The sequence below is a fragment of the Nanorana parkeri genome, unplaced genomic scaffold, assembly GCF_000935625.1.
Source record: "Nanorana parkeri isolate BGI_ZX_2015 unplaced genomic scaffold, ASM93562v1 scaffold778, whole genome shotgun sequence".
Lineage (NCBI taxonomy): Eukaryota > Metazoa > Chordata > Amphibia > Anura > Dicroglossidae > Nanorana > Nanorana parkeri.
In genome coordinates, this window is record NW_017307046.1 from 78,632 (window position 1) to 92,196 (window position 13,565).

Genomic DNA, 13,565 nt, shown 5'->3' on the forward strand with positions numbered 1-13,565 from the left:
TGAGAAGATACGCTATTAGCGTAGCGGGAGCGATGCAAAATGTGCAGCCGCCTTCCCCGCTATCTTCTCAGAAGCTGCACACTGCGCGCGCCAGTTTAAGTAATAATAATCAGCACACACTGTATGCAACTTCTAACAGCGTGGGAGACGGGAGGCTGCACTTGTTGGATCCAGGAATCAGGTGAGTATTAGAAAAAAAAAGTTTTATTTTATGTTGTATTCTTAGTTCTATAATGTAATTGTAGTACTTTCAGGTGGAATACAGCTTCATAAGATATCAGCTAGGGAACTACAAGTCCCAGCATGCCCTCATTGCCCCTGTACAACAACCAGATATTGCCATTCCCTGGGTGATATGTGTGTGTGGGGGGGTGTACAGGGACAATGATGGCATGTTCGGACTTGTAGTTCCTTAGCTGATATATATGTGTGGGGGTGGGGGGTACAATTCTAGGGGATGTTTATATAATATGGGGGGGGGCGAAAAAAAATGTTCTGCCCCGGGCGCCCATAACTCTGGTTACGCCACTGTTTGGTACCTAATGGTTTTGCGGTGGCTCACCTGTTGCAAACTCCACCTGAGACTCCTTGCGGAAGACACCTTTAGTCAGGGAGAAACCATTGGCAGTGCCATCGTGGGGGAACGCTCCAGACCAGTAAAGGGGGGCAATCATAGACACCAGCACTCTCATCAATGGACCTGACAGGGGAAGCAAGACACATAGTTGGCTCAATTCACAAACCTATAATGCATGAGTGATTTGCCATAATTGTCATTTTCAGCCCTAGGACTGTTATTTTCAGCTCTCATTGGCTGTCAGTAATGGTCATTATGGAAAATATCAATTGTTACAGACTACTGAATTGACCCTTACATCTATAATTAACATGGAGAAAACATCACATGTAGAGTTTATATTAAAGCTGAATTCCAGGCAAACAGTTAAATACAGAGATAAAATACATATGAGAGAGCTGTTTTACCTGCCAATCCAGTCCTAAGATATACACAGCTTTGCCACACAGCACAACTCTAAATGGCAGGGCAGGAGACCTGTTTTTTTTCTGCTGCAGTTAAATAACACTTGCAGGTCATACTGTCACTGGAGAGTGAAGGAGACAGTGAATGAGGTCATCTCTCTGTCACTCTGCTTTCTCTTCCTTGTGGTGCTGCTCCCTCTCCTTGAGCTTTGCTTTAGAAGTACTGCAAGAGTCTAATGCTTTTAAAAAAAATACATTGGGGTCTGCACGTACCTATAGAAGGGGGGATGTTTTCAATGGTGCTGGTGATCATGGTCGTTCCGGAATGGCTGTTTTCCGTCATATTGGCACTGAGTGAAGACAGTCCAAAATCCTGATCATTGATAATGCCAATCAGGCTGGCACGTACACGGGTGGCAACAGCTGTGACAAAGAAATATTATTGTACACTATGAAATGTATGCCATGAAGCCCTGATGATAATAGTACAAACATTCAAGTATGTATTTACCATCTACATTTAAATATAAACCTTTATGAGTTCAATAACACACACATTGATTTCTCATGCACTTGATCCATTTCTAATTGAAATTTTTTTCTAACAAAAAGTTCACCTACATCAATCTGAACACTTTCACAGTCTTTCTTTAATAAAAATAGCAAACAATATTCTCAAAATCAAATCGACTGCTTCAAACTCCAGTTTACAGGAATTTTCCAAATGTCATCTTCCATTTAATCTCATATATATCAGCGAAAATTGATTCATAATTGCTAGAGTCAATTAATATAATGATACGATGATTGTAATGATTGGATCGGTAAATGCATGGCCATAACAAGCTCAACTGTCAAGTATTTATTACTAATCAAATAATATTCTGCGCTCAGGACTTCTATAATTGGGCACAATATAAAGCTGCTATGCTCAAAGCGTAATAGCTTTTAAATGGTATAAAATGTGTTTTACACAGCGCTATACACTGAGTGGCCAGATTATTATGACCACCCCATCAGTACTTTGTTGGGCCACGAGATAACTCCACGAGATGACTTCGTTGGGCCGCCTCGTGACTCCACGGCATGTTGAAAGGTGATGCAAGGAATCTGACACTGCACTGTTGTCTTGTACCAGTCTTACCACTCTCCGTTCTGCCCTAACATTAACTAGTCGCCGACGGCCACAATTCGCACATTCAGACCCAGATTTTCGGCTGATAGTCCAGTCTTTAAACGCTTTAACAACAGCTGCTCTTGAACATTTAACAAATCCTGCTGTTTTGCTGATACTCGCTCCATGGCTCCGAGCGCCAACAATCATCCCACGTTCAAAGGCTGTTAAATCGCGTTGTTTACCCATATCTTCAGAAAAAAATCCCTTCTACTGTCGTGGTAAATAACCTGCTTCCCTATTTATAATGGTCTGGCCCTCTAGCAACTTCAGCGCAAAATTATAGCTAATTTGCCTACAAACGTCAGGTGGTCATAATAATCTGGCCACTCAGTGTATAGTGACTCTAATTAGCAAGTCTCAATATTTATTCTGGAATCCCATCACTAGAGGTCTACTCATATAGGGATCCTGAGTAGACCGGAGGTGGAATCACGCATGAAACCAAGCTATAGCACTACAACATAACAATTCATTCACGATGTATTATATAAAATATGATAAATACAAAATATGATATGTAGAAATAAGTATATAAAATATATAACCTACATCTCACAGTCTATGTATAAAGAACATAAACACTAACACTGGGGGTTTTTTTTCGTTTTTTCTCTTTTTTCTTATATATATATTTTTTTAATCTTCCTTTTATTTAATCATTTTTAAATTATGTTGCAATTTTGTTAAAATCTTTGTATACTATATACATATACTATGAGCTGTAGATATATAGCACTGTGTAAAAAACATTTTCTACTAAGTATTTATTACTGTTTATAGCTTCCTATCCCAGTAACACCCTATATCCCCAAATTTCTCATACTAGAGTCACAGGGAAACAAATTGGTATAAAATCTGCCCAACTGGATCAAGGACTGCACTCAAACTCCAACATAAGTATCTAATCTTGCAAAGCCTATCCAAAAGTAAAACCAAGTTTTGTTTGCTGAAATTGGTGTTTAAAATGTCCATCAGATGAAGACAGAGGCGGAATTTGCTAATACTCGAGCAGAGAGAATGTGGAGCAGCTGTGCATCGTTACCAATCAGCTTCTGTTCAGTTAATTTTTGAAAATGAAAGCTAGAAGCTGATTGGTTGCCATGCACAGATGCTCCAGATTTTGTCTGCTCCAGTCATAGTAAATTCCCCACAGAGTGCTAAAGATTGAAAGTATGATCATCCCTTCACCAGAATTGCCCAGTCTGAAGGTCATTAAGCACATGCTTTTCCATATATAATGTTTTTTCCTATGTAGAACTTACCTCGACACTGAGGTAGCTGACACAACTCTGTCTCTGTATCCTTCCCAACACAGGCTCTGCCGCCATTTTGTGGAGGAGGAGAGAAACAGGAACGAGTGCGTTGGCGGCTCCCTTCACCACAGGTTGCTGAACACTGTGACCAGCTGCTCCAGCCTGTCCATCCTCCATCCACTGAAGAAGCAGAATGCAAAAGGAATCAGTAATCACATTAGCAACTTTTTCCACGGCTAAATGGTTTCAGCATGTAAAATTGTTACCTGGGCAGGGTAATAAGCTGCATGCCCTCACATCCACGTCCCTGCCCATGCATGGTCTTCCCCCGTTTGCAGGAGGGGGGTTATTACATAACCGGATCCTCTCCTGCACTCCCTGGCCACATGTTCTGGTACACGGACCCCAGTCCTGCCACTCTGAGAAGCCACCGTTAACTGTTAAAGATACAAAGCCAATGCCAAAAGGGCCACCATTTTATACCGGCAACACAAAACAAGATAGCTGCATATGTAGCATGTATGAAGACCGCTGAAACATGGGTACAAAAAAACTAAAGAAAGAATTGTCCATTTCCTCTCATTACAAGATATATATTTTTTCAATCACCAAACAACATTTGGATGTGTAAGATTGTACAACGCTATACAGGATTATGTTCTGGTACAAATCCCTGCATGTGCTACATTCCTAAAATCTCTCTATCCCCAAGTAATGCTGGCGATGTGGGAAGTTCCGAGGCACATGATCATATTTTCTGGCAATGCCAACTGATTAAAGACTAATAGAAAATGGTTGCCAATCTATTACATCAGGTTTTGGGTATGCAGTGCTCTCTGAACCTGCTGCACGATCTCCTCGGCCTCCCATTTCCTGATATTTCTAAAAATTCCAAGACGTTATTACGTCACAGCAGCCAGGGGACAAAAAGATGGAGAAGAGAAACAATTCCATCTCAGATAATATTATGGAGGTTAGACGACTGGAAAACCGCTAGACTTTGGGGGAAAACAGATACATTTTTACAAATCTGGACATCCCTGGGGCCAATCAGTCTATGATTCCCCTATTGCTTTCAACGTTTCAGGTACAAGCTCATTGTAGAACCCAATGTAATACGCCTATGGCAGATCGCTGGTTTGAAAAATCTTACTTTGTTTCTTTGTTCTCTTTGATCGCTACCTTTCTTGGTTAAAGCTCTGACTGCTCTGCTTAACACAACAGCTCTATGGAACTCCTACAGTTCTTACTGTAATCATTTTACTATCACCAAAGATTTTAGTCAGATTGTTACTATCGAAGTGCCTCATGCAATATTGCGATGGTTATTTTATTTTCTACTGTATTCTTTTAGACTGCTGTAACTTGCATTTTGGTAAAAATAAAAAATAAAAATGACAACTAAAAATAAGATTGTACAGCACACAAAACACGCAGACAATTTTCAGAAAGAAATGTTTTTTATATATTTATACTCATGGTATATAAAACTCATGGTCAAAAACCCCTGTGAAGTTTTTATTGCTTTCTGGGGCCCTACTAGAGAGAGATTCCCTAAACTTGCTTTTGTAGTCACTGCTATAGGAAGTGGGGGGAATACAGACAGAAATAAATACCTAACAGAGGTTCTCTCTTTCTATCCAAAAAAAGGTTAGGGCTGGCTAAACTATAGTTTGAAGACACTTCATGTCTGTTATACACAGATAAATATCAGTGCTTACCAAAAGCCCTTAGCTCCACGCCACGTCGAGCCATTCCTGCTGAGTTTGTGACTGTACAGAGGTAGTACCCAGAGTCCTGCAGGAGCACTTGTGGGATGCGTAGTGATCCATCGTCGAGGAACTCTAGCCTGAAAGAAATGAAAGCCCATGAAATGCTGAATTTATTTTCAATTTAAAAGGAAAACAAATAGACACACTAGAATAAAAACAATACCTGGACATTTCCACGGAGAGCTGAGTGCCATCTTTTCTCCATGTTGTGGTCGGTTTTGGAAGTCCTTCCGCCCAACAAGGCAAAACCGCAGTTTCATTAACAGGTGCACTGACTACTGATGGTCCAGGCATAATTGAAGGTGCAACTGTAATACAGGGAGTCATGTGATCATAAGACACCTGGAAACAATATGAGTCAGTAAGAAGCAACATTTCCTGTCTACTTACTTTGTATCTCTACAATAAATGTCAGGCTGGTTTGGCCAATTGGATTGGTGGCTATGCAGGTGTATTCCCCACTATCTGATGCCTGCAGGCTGTGGATCTGCATGTATCGGCCTTTGGACAAAACTTGGATTCTCCTGTCCGTCTGTAAAAAATGAAAATAAAAAAAATTAATAAGAACAATGTCAAATGATGTGCTTTATTTCTATTGAATATTAGGTTAACAAGGTTTCCAGTTTCCCCAGCTAATCTATGTCACAGGATTATACTATTTTTACTATACATTTTATAGTTTGACAAAAAGTTCATCATAACAGACATATATAGTACCTTTGTACGTGTGAGTTAGCACTAGCCCTTGTCAGTACTGGGTAGGCCTGTGTCTGCTCAACCTTTGGTGGATACAAACATGTAAGGATTGTACGTAAGTGAGGAGCAACATGCATAAACAGAAATTCATAGAAACTCCAGCCGCTTGGAGAACAGAGATCACATGACAAAACCTAGCCAATGCCTTTTGGGAGATTGGGGCTCCATCTTCTTCAGGGCTTTGGTAGAGTCAGATCTGTTGGCTGTGGGCACTGCAGACTGTGTCCTAATATAATAATGGTGTTCCAACCAGCTGGAGTTTTCAAGACTTTCACATGGCGCTCCTCACCTACCTCCACTTCTTAGTTGCTTAATGTCGATATGTTGAAAACACATTGGTGCATCACTCAGTTGAGATTCGTCACATGACAAGCAGTTAGAATTGTTCACAAAGAATGCACTACTTAGTTGAGGTGAGCGACTGAGTTGGGAGAAGTCACATGGCATGGGTCACTCAGTTGGGCTCCTGGCTGTTGTTTTCTAAAATGTCGATTATGACACAGATGTGGACTTCTGGACGGGTACTGATATTTTATCCAGGGCTGTATTTAGACATCATAAATGACAACAATAGCCCTTTTGTACTAGCTCCGTCCCTTAGGCCATGAGATAGCATACCTATGCCAATAGGGAGGCAGACAGCAATATAACATTGATAAAAGTTTTCTCCATGCTCTATTAAAACAAGTGCTAATACTGCTCTTTGCATCCCATTTTTAGTGATTTCCCTAACTTCCTGTCTGGTCCACCACACAGGAAGTAAATCGATATAAGAACTAAAAGGAGTTCTAATACTTTCTCTCCAACATTAAAAAATGGAGTTAAAGAGTTTGTACAAGCATAATTTAATGATGTTGATGATTTTTCTTTTGCTGCCTTAAAAATGTCAAATGTGGGCTTCAGGGTTATACGTACCTGGAGGTGTGTTTCTTCTCTGAACCACTGAATAGTTGGAGCTGGATCTCCTTCCACTCTGCATTCTAGAACCATCTGTCCTCCAATGGAGACAGATACTGAACGAGGTTCACTAGATCCAATCACACTGGGAGGAACTAAAAAAGAACAAATACAAATTGGTACTACTGTTTGATTTTTGTCTAAACACTGATATATATCGGCACATGCATATTTTTTCATGTTTCATTTATTTCTTGTTATTTTGACGGTAGTGTCCAATTAAGGAAATTACTGCTGCATTCAAAGAAAGTACTCGCTGAACTCTATGGTGTTCTAAGTATTCACAACTGTCAGCTTTTATATATGCCTTTTGCTATCCTATTTAACTCCGCACCTTTCATCCGCACCCAGGTGGCCCTGGAGTCTCTTCCCGCTGGACTGCTTGCCAGACACACGTAGATTCCCGCATCTTCAGCCTGTTTCAAAAGTAAACACAGCAAGAAGTCTAAGCAAACACAATGTAATACAGTGAAATACTTATTTAATAAGGTAAAGGGAGACCTGTAGTAACCCCTTGCAACAAATTACATTGTATAGGATCTCTCTTGAAGCCCAATGGTTGCTGTGAGTTACTGTACTCAGAAAATTATCAACGTTCTTGTGGTCTTGCTAAATAATTCAAGTGTGTGAAATGCAGAGACTGGTGTAGCAACCAAGCAGGAATCAGTTTTTAGTAGCTCTGTGTAGTGAGAATAACGAGAGCTCATTTATGGTACAGTATTAGGCCAAAAGAATGTGGCCATTCATCCAAGTCAATAAGTTCAAATGTTTCCTGTGAAGGATCCCATGCTACAGCATACATGGACATTATAGACAATTATGTGCTTCCAACCTTGTTGAACAGTTTGGGGAAGGCCCTGTTCTGTTCCAGAATGATTTTGCCCCTGTGTACAAAGCCAGCTCCATAAAGACATGGTTTGAGGAGCTAGATGTAGGGTAACTCAAGTGATCTGCACGGAGTCCTGACCTCAACTGTACAGTATTGAACTCCGGTTGCAAGCCAAGTTTTCGTGTCCAACATTAGTAGTACCCGACTTTAAAAATGCTCTTTTGGATGAATGGGCACAAATGTCCACAGTCACACTCAAAAATCTTGTGTTAAGCTTTCCAAGAAGAGTGGAGACTATAGAGGCATTAACTATATGTTAATCCCCATGTTTTTAGAATGGAATGTCTATCAAACTCATGTAGGTGTTGGTGGCCAGGTGTCCACAAATAATGTATCTTATTACGGCTTTACCAAAATTCACAACAATGTTAACGGTAAATATAAAGGGAGTGACGAGAAATACCTAGCTTCTGGTTAGGGGGAGCATTTAACTCACTCTCCTTCCTACCATGTAACAGTGCTGGTGATTTCCTACTTAGACCATCCCATGGGGGCAGGCAGAGGGCCCTCTGTAAGCTCAGAGAAGTGACTTGGAGCTTACACATTGCTTCCTCTGTTCACTCTTGGCAGATGAACAGAGCGGTGAGGGAGAGAAGGGGAGGGGGGTTTGTGCTGTCAGGGAGTTAGTGAGGTAAGTGAACTTGTTGCGTTGTATCCTTCTCTGTCATTAAATGTTATAAGTAGCAATAATTACTCTATTTTCAAATACTGAATGGCTATAATCTTTTGTCTGGCATTAGGTAGGCATGGGCCTCAGTTGACATAACATTGGAAAGCCTGTTAAATGTTTATTGCTCTCTGTTTCTCTGATGGGGTTATTCACCCACTCTACTGGTCCTAGTGACCATTGTCCCTGATACAGAAAATGATGGGAAATCCAAAATTTTACAGTTGCCACTGGAAAAGGAGGTGAGGGGTAAATATTTTAATGGGTACACATTTCTGGTGATGGCTGTCTAGGTGATGGCTGTCGAAGAAAATAATTCCCTTTAAATTGGAGATATTTTTACTTCCTGTTGCATCCCCAGGACAGAAGTGATGGAAATACCCCCAAAGGGAAACACATAGCAAAAAATAACTGATGGGGGCTTTTCCCTTCCCTAATCTATCTAAAAAACGTTTTGGCTATATACACACTTGAACTTTCAGAAAAATGTATATTTTTAGCTGACAGTATGTAAAATATATATACAGTAGGTAGGTCAATTGCCAAAATATGACATTGAGAGGTAAAAGAGATGGAACCTTTGACATACTAGCAATCATACCTTCAACCTTTCTATCCTGAGAACAGTGCCATTCCTTGTAAGTATATCCGGACTTGATAAAGGTTGTCCATCCTTCTCCCATGTGACTTGAGGGGGAGGTATACCTGCTGCATTGCACACCAACTCCAGCAACTCATCCACAGCAACTGAGACCTCAGTGGAGATGGCAGGTCCCTCAATTCTTGGTGGTTCTAGGACATACAATATAAATATAAACCAAACAGGATTGTCTAAGCATCAGCAACCAATAGTGATCAATAGGCATCAAACTATCCAACAGGAATTACAACTGTGCTAATGCCAGAAAGACTACTTAACCATAAAGATGAGTTCCAGGTAAATAGCTATGTACTAAACAAAATATATCTATTTTTGTTCCATCTTACCTGCCAAAGGATTTGTAATTTCCTTCAGACAGTTTTGTGAGTGAGACATCCCTAACAGTCAGGTTCTGAACCTCCCTGCAGATTTCATTGCTGTTGAAAAATGCAGCCTGGTCCAGGACCCAACCCAGCCTGTAAAGGAGCACCAATGCACTAATGAGGCCATCACTCTGCTCTCTCTGCTGTAAGCATATGCGTTTAGTTATAGGGCAGCACAATGGCGTAGAAAAAACATCCATTCATCTAGGACACCAGCAACAAACTGAAGCATACTGAGAGTGGGAGGAACTATAACTAGCTGGCCAACAAATTTTTGGTTTGCCAGTATACAAATCCTCCTTAGTAGTCAGAATAACTTAATTGTCTCTGAATAACTAAATTCTTTGTCCCTTATTGAATGATAAAGCAACTTTGTAAACCTGTTACTTTGACTAGCAGGGGGTCAAAGTACATGTTCACTTCAAGGATCAGCAAATTAAACAGTTGTTCATTAAAATTGTCTTTGATTTCAGAGGTTAATTAAGTGCATCGAATAATGTGTTTATATGGCAATCTATAGACCAATTTGTTTTTAGTCGCCTATAGCAATGAGCCAAAATATGGAAACATTTGCTAGATAGGAGACGTCATTCATGAAACTTATAGATGCAAGTCACCCTTGGCCCACATACCTAAAACAATCAGGCGGAAGTGTTTGCTGACTCTCCTGGCAGCATTGTGAGCGATGCAAGAGTAAAGACCGGAATCTCCAACGTGAACAGACTCAAGATATAGCCGGGTCCCCAGACCATTGTGCAGAAGGTTACTCTGTAAGTTGAGAGGTTCACCATCTTTCTCCCAGGAAAGCGAGGGCAGTGGAGACCCATGAGCTTCACAGGTGAATGTCACCGAGGAGCCTTTGATGGCGGTCACTTCCTCTGTGCTCTCAGAATTTTCCACGGGTAAAGCTGGTATAGATAAATCATCATATATATATAAATCAGATATGCCAAACTAACGTCACAGTATAACAAGAGTTTAATAGAGTCCAATAACACCCTCTGTCTGATTTGCTAACAATAAAACTGAAAATTTAATCATACTTACCGTAATTTTCTTTTCCTGGTTATACTCCATGGCAGCGCTGACAAATGGGTTTAGATCCAATTACCCCTAGCTGACAGGAACCAAAAGGGTTAAACAAGGCCTAACCCTCTCTATAAAAGCCCCTCCTCCTGCTGACTTATATGTCCTCCTTTAATTAAGTCTTTCAGTCATTCTTTATAAAACATGCACCACAATCACATCTCCAAAGCAATTCAGTATTTCACTGACCTTCTATCTCCTGAGAGCAGGCATGTAGAAGACAAACAAGTCATAGGTGAGTAGCAACATACATGACACACACATGTAACTAGTGTTGGAAATATATGTAGAATGGATTGTAAAGGGACAGACTGCAGAAAATATGGATATAGGCAGGCAGTGTGTAGTGCAGCGGTTAATTTTAAACCTAGCAGCTACAATAATTTCTAGACTAAATGGTTTGTAGTAATCCAGTGCCTGAGCTAAACATAAATACCATTCAGCAGCAGTGTGATGTCCTTTTTCTGGGGAATAACTTCTGTTTCAACCCAATGATATTAGAATAATGTTGTCACATTTATTATGGCTCTTTGTAGTACTATATGGAAGAGCCGATATAGCTGACCATGTCTGAATAAAACTTTCACTTTAATGAGTCATGAATGGAGGAATGGGTTTCTACGCAATGATACACATATCCTCTACTAGTACCTTCTTATAAATCTATTATCAGTTAACAATGTGGTACTATACATACTCTCAACCAGCAGGGTGAAACTTTTCTCTGCACTTCCAGCAGGACTCGATGCTACACAGGTGTAAACGCCGGCATCTGTTACTTGTACATGAGATATCCTGCAGAGAAATATAGTAACATCATATTACATTGTAGAAAGATCATTACTTGCAGGGTTTAACAAAAGAAATATAAACATAAGAAATTTTAATCAATTTATTTTTCCCCAAAATGCTTTAAATTGACAGTTTATGTGTTTGGAATTTCCTCACATGATTATAAGATAAATAATTAAGATGGGCCTTTTGCAATAGTATACGAACAGACCGCACTATCCAGAGAATTCCAATACTGCAGACTTTATTGAAATTCACAGCAAATTCAGTATATCAGTGAATAAAAGTGTATAAAGCAACAAATGCCAGCACCGCACACCCCTAACCAACTACAACCTCTCACATGTTTCTCGTTGTTTACTATGAGCAAGGTTTTATAAATCATCTTTAAAGGCAGTTGCAAAATCGCTAAGATCTAAGATTGATCAGGTGCAGGGAAGTTCCTAGGTTAACCTCTATGAATAAGCCTATGGGTGAAACATGTGAGAGGTTGTAGTTGGTTAGGGGTGTGCGGTGTTGGCATTTGTTGCTTTATACACTGCTCGGACATCTCTAGATCCCACCATTTGTTATATGCAATGCCTTTACCAGCTTCTTTGAAATGACAGCCTGCTTTTTATATTTACAGTATTTTCTCCCATAACTACTAATAAACAGTGGACGACATATATAAAATTCATGCTGCTCATTACTGCTTCACAAAAGGTTAAAAACGAATTCTACAAATTCATAAAATAATTGGTTCCTCACCGTAGGATTCGCCCTCCAGAGGAGATCCTGAGGAATCGGGATGTGGAAAGCTGGTTCCCATCCTTCATCCACACCAGCTGCATTGGCAAGGAGCCACTGGCATGGCATTCCAATGTAACCTGTGACCCTGGGACACTGCTGAGGGTCTCAGAAACATTGGAGCCCGATTCAAAAACTGGGGGAGCTGTAGAGGAAATACAATATAGAAACACAGGGGTTTACAATACCATAACACACAGAGCATTATAGGATTATAACAAGGAGTTATCAGCATCTTAGTTGGGCAGATAATGAAAAGAGGATCTTAAAAATTTACTATCAATTAAATGGGTTCCCTAGCCTGAAATGCTAGGTAAGCAAATAATGTCTAAATACAATAGCCATGCATAATCTTACTTCAGTCTTGGTATGCTTTGTGCATTTCTTCCAGATCTGTGCAGTAATCCAGTGTGAAGCTTCCTGTAATAAAGATCAGTCACTGCTGCTCTCTTTCCTTGTGCAGGGTAACTTGTGGTGGCCCCCTTCCTATAGTTTTCTGCAGTAGGTGGGGCCTGCTAGGTCCCTCCAACAGCTCTTCCCTCTGCACAGTGATGATGTCACTGCTAACTTCACAAGGTGATAACCAAGTTTGCAATGGCATTTGTTGGATTTATATCGTTTGTGGCGATTGAGTAATATACCCAATATATATCCCAATATTCAAAAAGGGGGCTAGGTGCCAACCTGGGAACTATAGGCCGGTCAGTCTAACATCGGTAGTTTGTAAAATGCTAGAGGGCATAATAAAGGATTATCTGGTAGAATTTGTTCAGGAAAACGGGATAGTTAATGACAATCAGCATGGGTTCAGGAAAGACCGTTCCTGCCTAACTAACTTGCTAACTTTTTATGAGGGGGTGAGTAGAGATATGGATGGAGGGAGGCCGGTAGATGTGGTATATCTGGATTTCTCAAAGGCTTTTGATACGGTACCACACAAACGCTTGCTACACAAGCTGAGGGCTATGGGCATAGATGAGGTGGTGTGTACGTGGATAGAGAACTGGCTACGGGAACGTGTCCAGAGGGTATCTGTAAATGGCACCTTTTCAGACTGGGCTAGTGTAATGAGCGGTGTGCCTCAGGGTTCTGTGCTGGGTCCCATATTGTTCAACTTATTTATTAATGACATCGGGGAGGGTGTTAACAGCGATATTTCCGTGTTTGCGGATAACACCAAAATTGGGAGGGTAATAGACACGGACTTAGACATTATAACATTACAGGAGGACCTGGATAAAATAGGGGAGTGGGCATTAATGTGGCAGATGAGGTTTAATGTCGATAAATGCAAAGTAATGCACTTTGGAATTAAAAATAAACAAATGGGTTATACAATTATGGGTATGCCGCTAGGGAAGTCAGAAATGGAGAAGGATTTGGGGGTCATTGTAGACCACAAACTGAAAGGTAGTTTGCAGTG

General features: G+C 40.5%; 1 protein-coding gene across 1 annotated transcript in view; it reads right to left on the bottom strand.

Annotated features, from left to right (window-relative positions):
• HMCN2 (hemicentin 2) overlaps positions 1–13,565 on the bottom strand; it is a 196,004-nt gene that overhangs the window by 15,090 nt on the left and 167,349 nt on the right. Inside the window, exons 66-78 of the mRNA XM_018564746.1 lie at positions 12,104–12,287; positions 11,259–11,356; positions 10,108–10,383; positions 9,054–9,244; positions 7,231–7,312; positions 6,855–6,991; positions 5,574–5,715; positions 5,347–5,491; positions 5,133–5,260; positions 3,678–3,848; positions 3,421–3,591; positions 1,255–1,404; positions 563–700 (exon numbers count right to left, since the gene is read on the bottom strand). Coding sequence (XP_018420248.1) covers positions 563–700; positions 1,255–1,404; positions 3,421–3,591; positions 3,678–3,848; positions 5,133–5,260; positions 5,347–5,491; positions 5,574–5,715; positions 6,855–6,991; positions 7,231–7,312; positions 9,054–9,244; positions 10,108–10,383; positions 11,259–11,356; positions 12,104–12,287 — 2,013 coding nt within the window. The remainder of the gene's footprint in view (positions 1–562; positions 701–1,254; positions 1,405–3,420; positions 3,592–3,677; positions 3,849–5,132; positions 5,261–5,346; positions 5,492–5,573; positions 5,716–6,854; positions 6,992–7,230; positions 7,313–9,053; positions 9,245–10,107; positions 10,384–11,258; positions 11,357–12,103; positions 12,288–13,565) is intronic.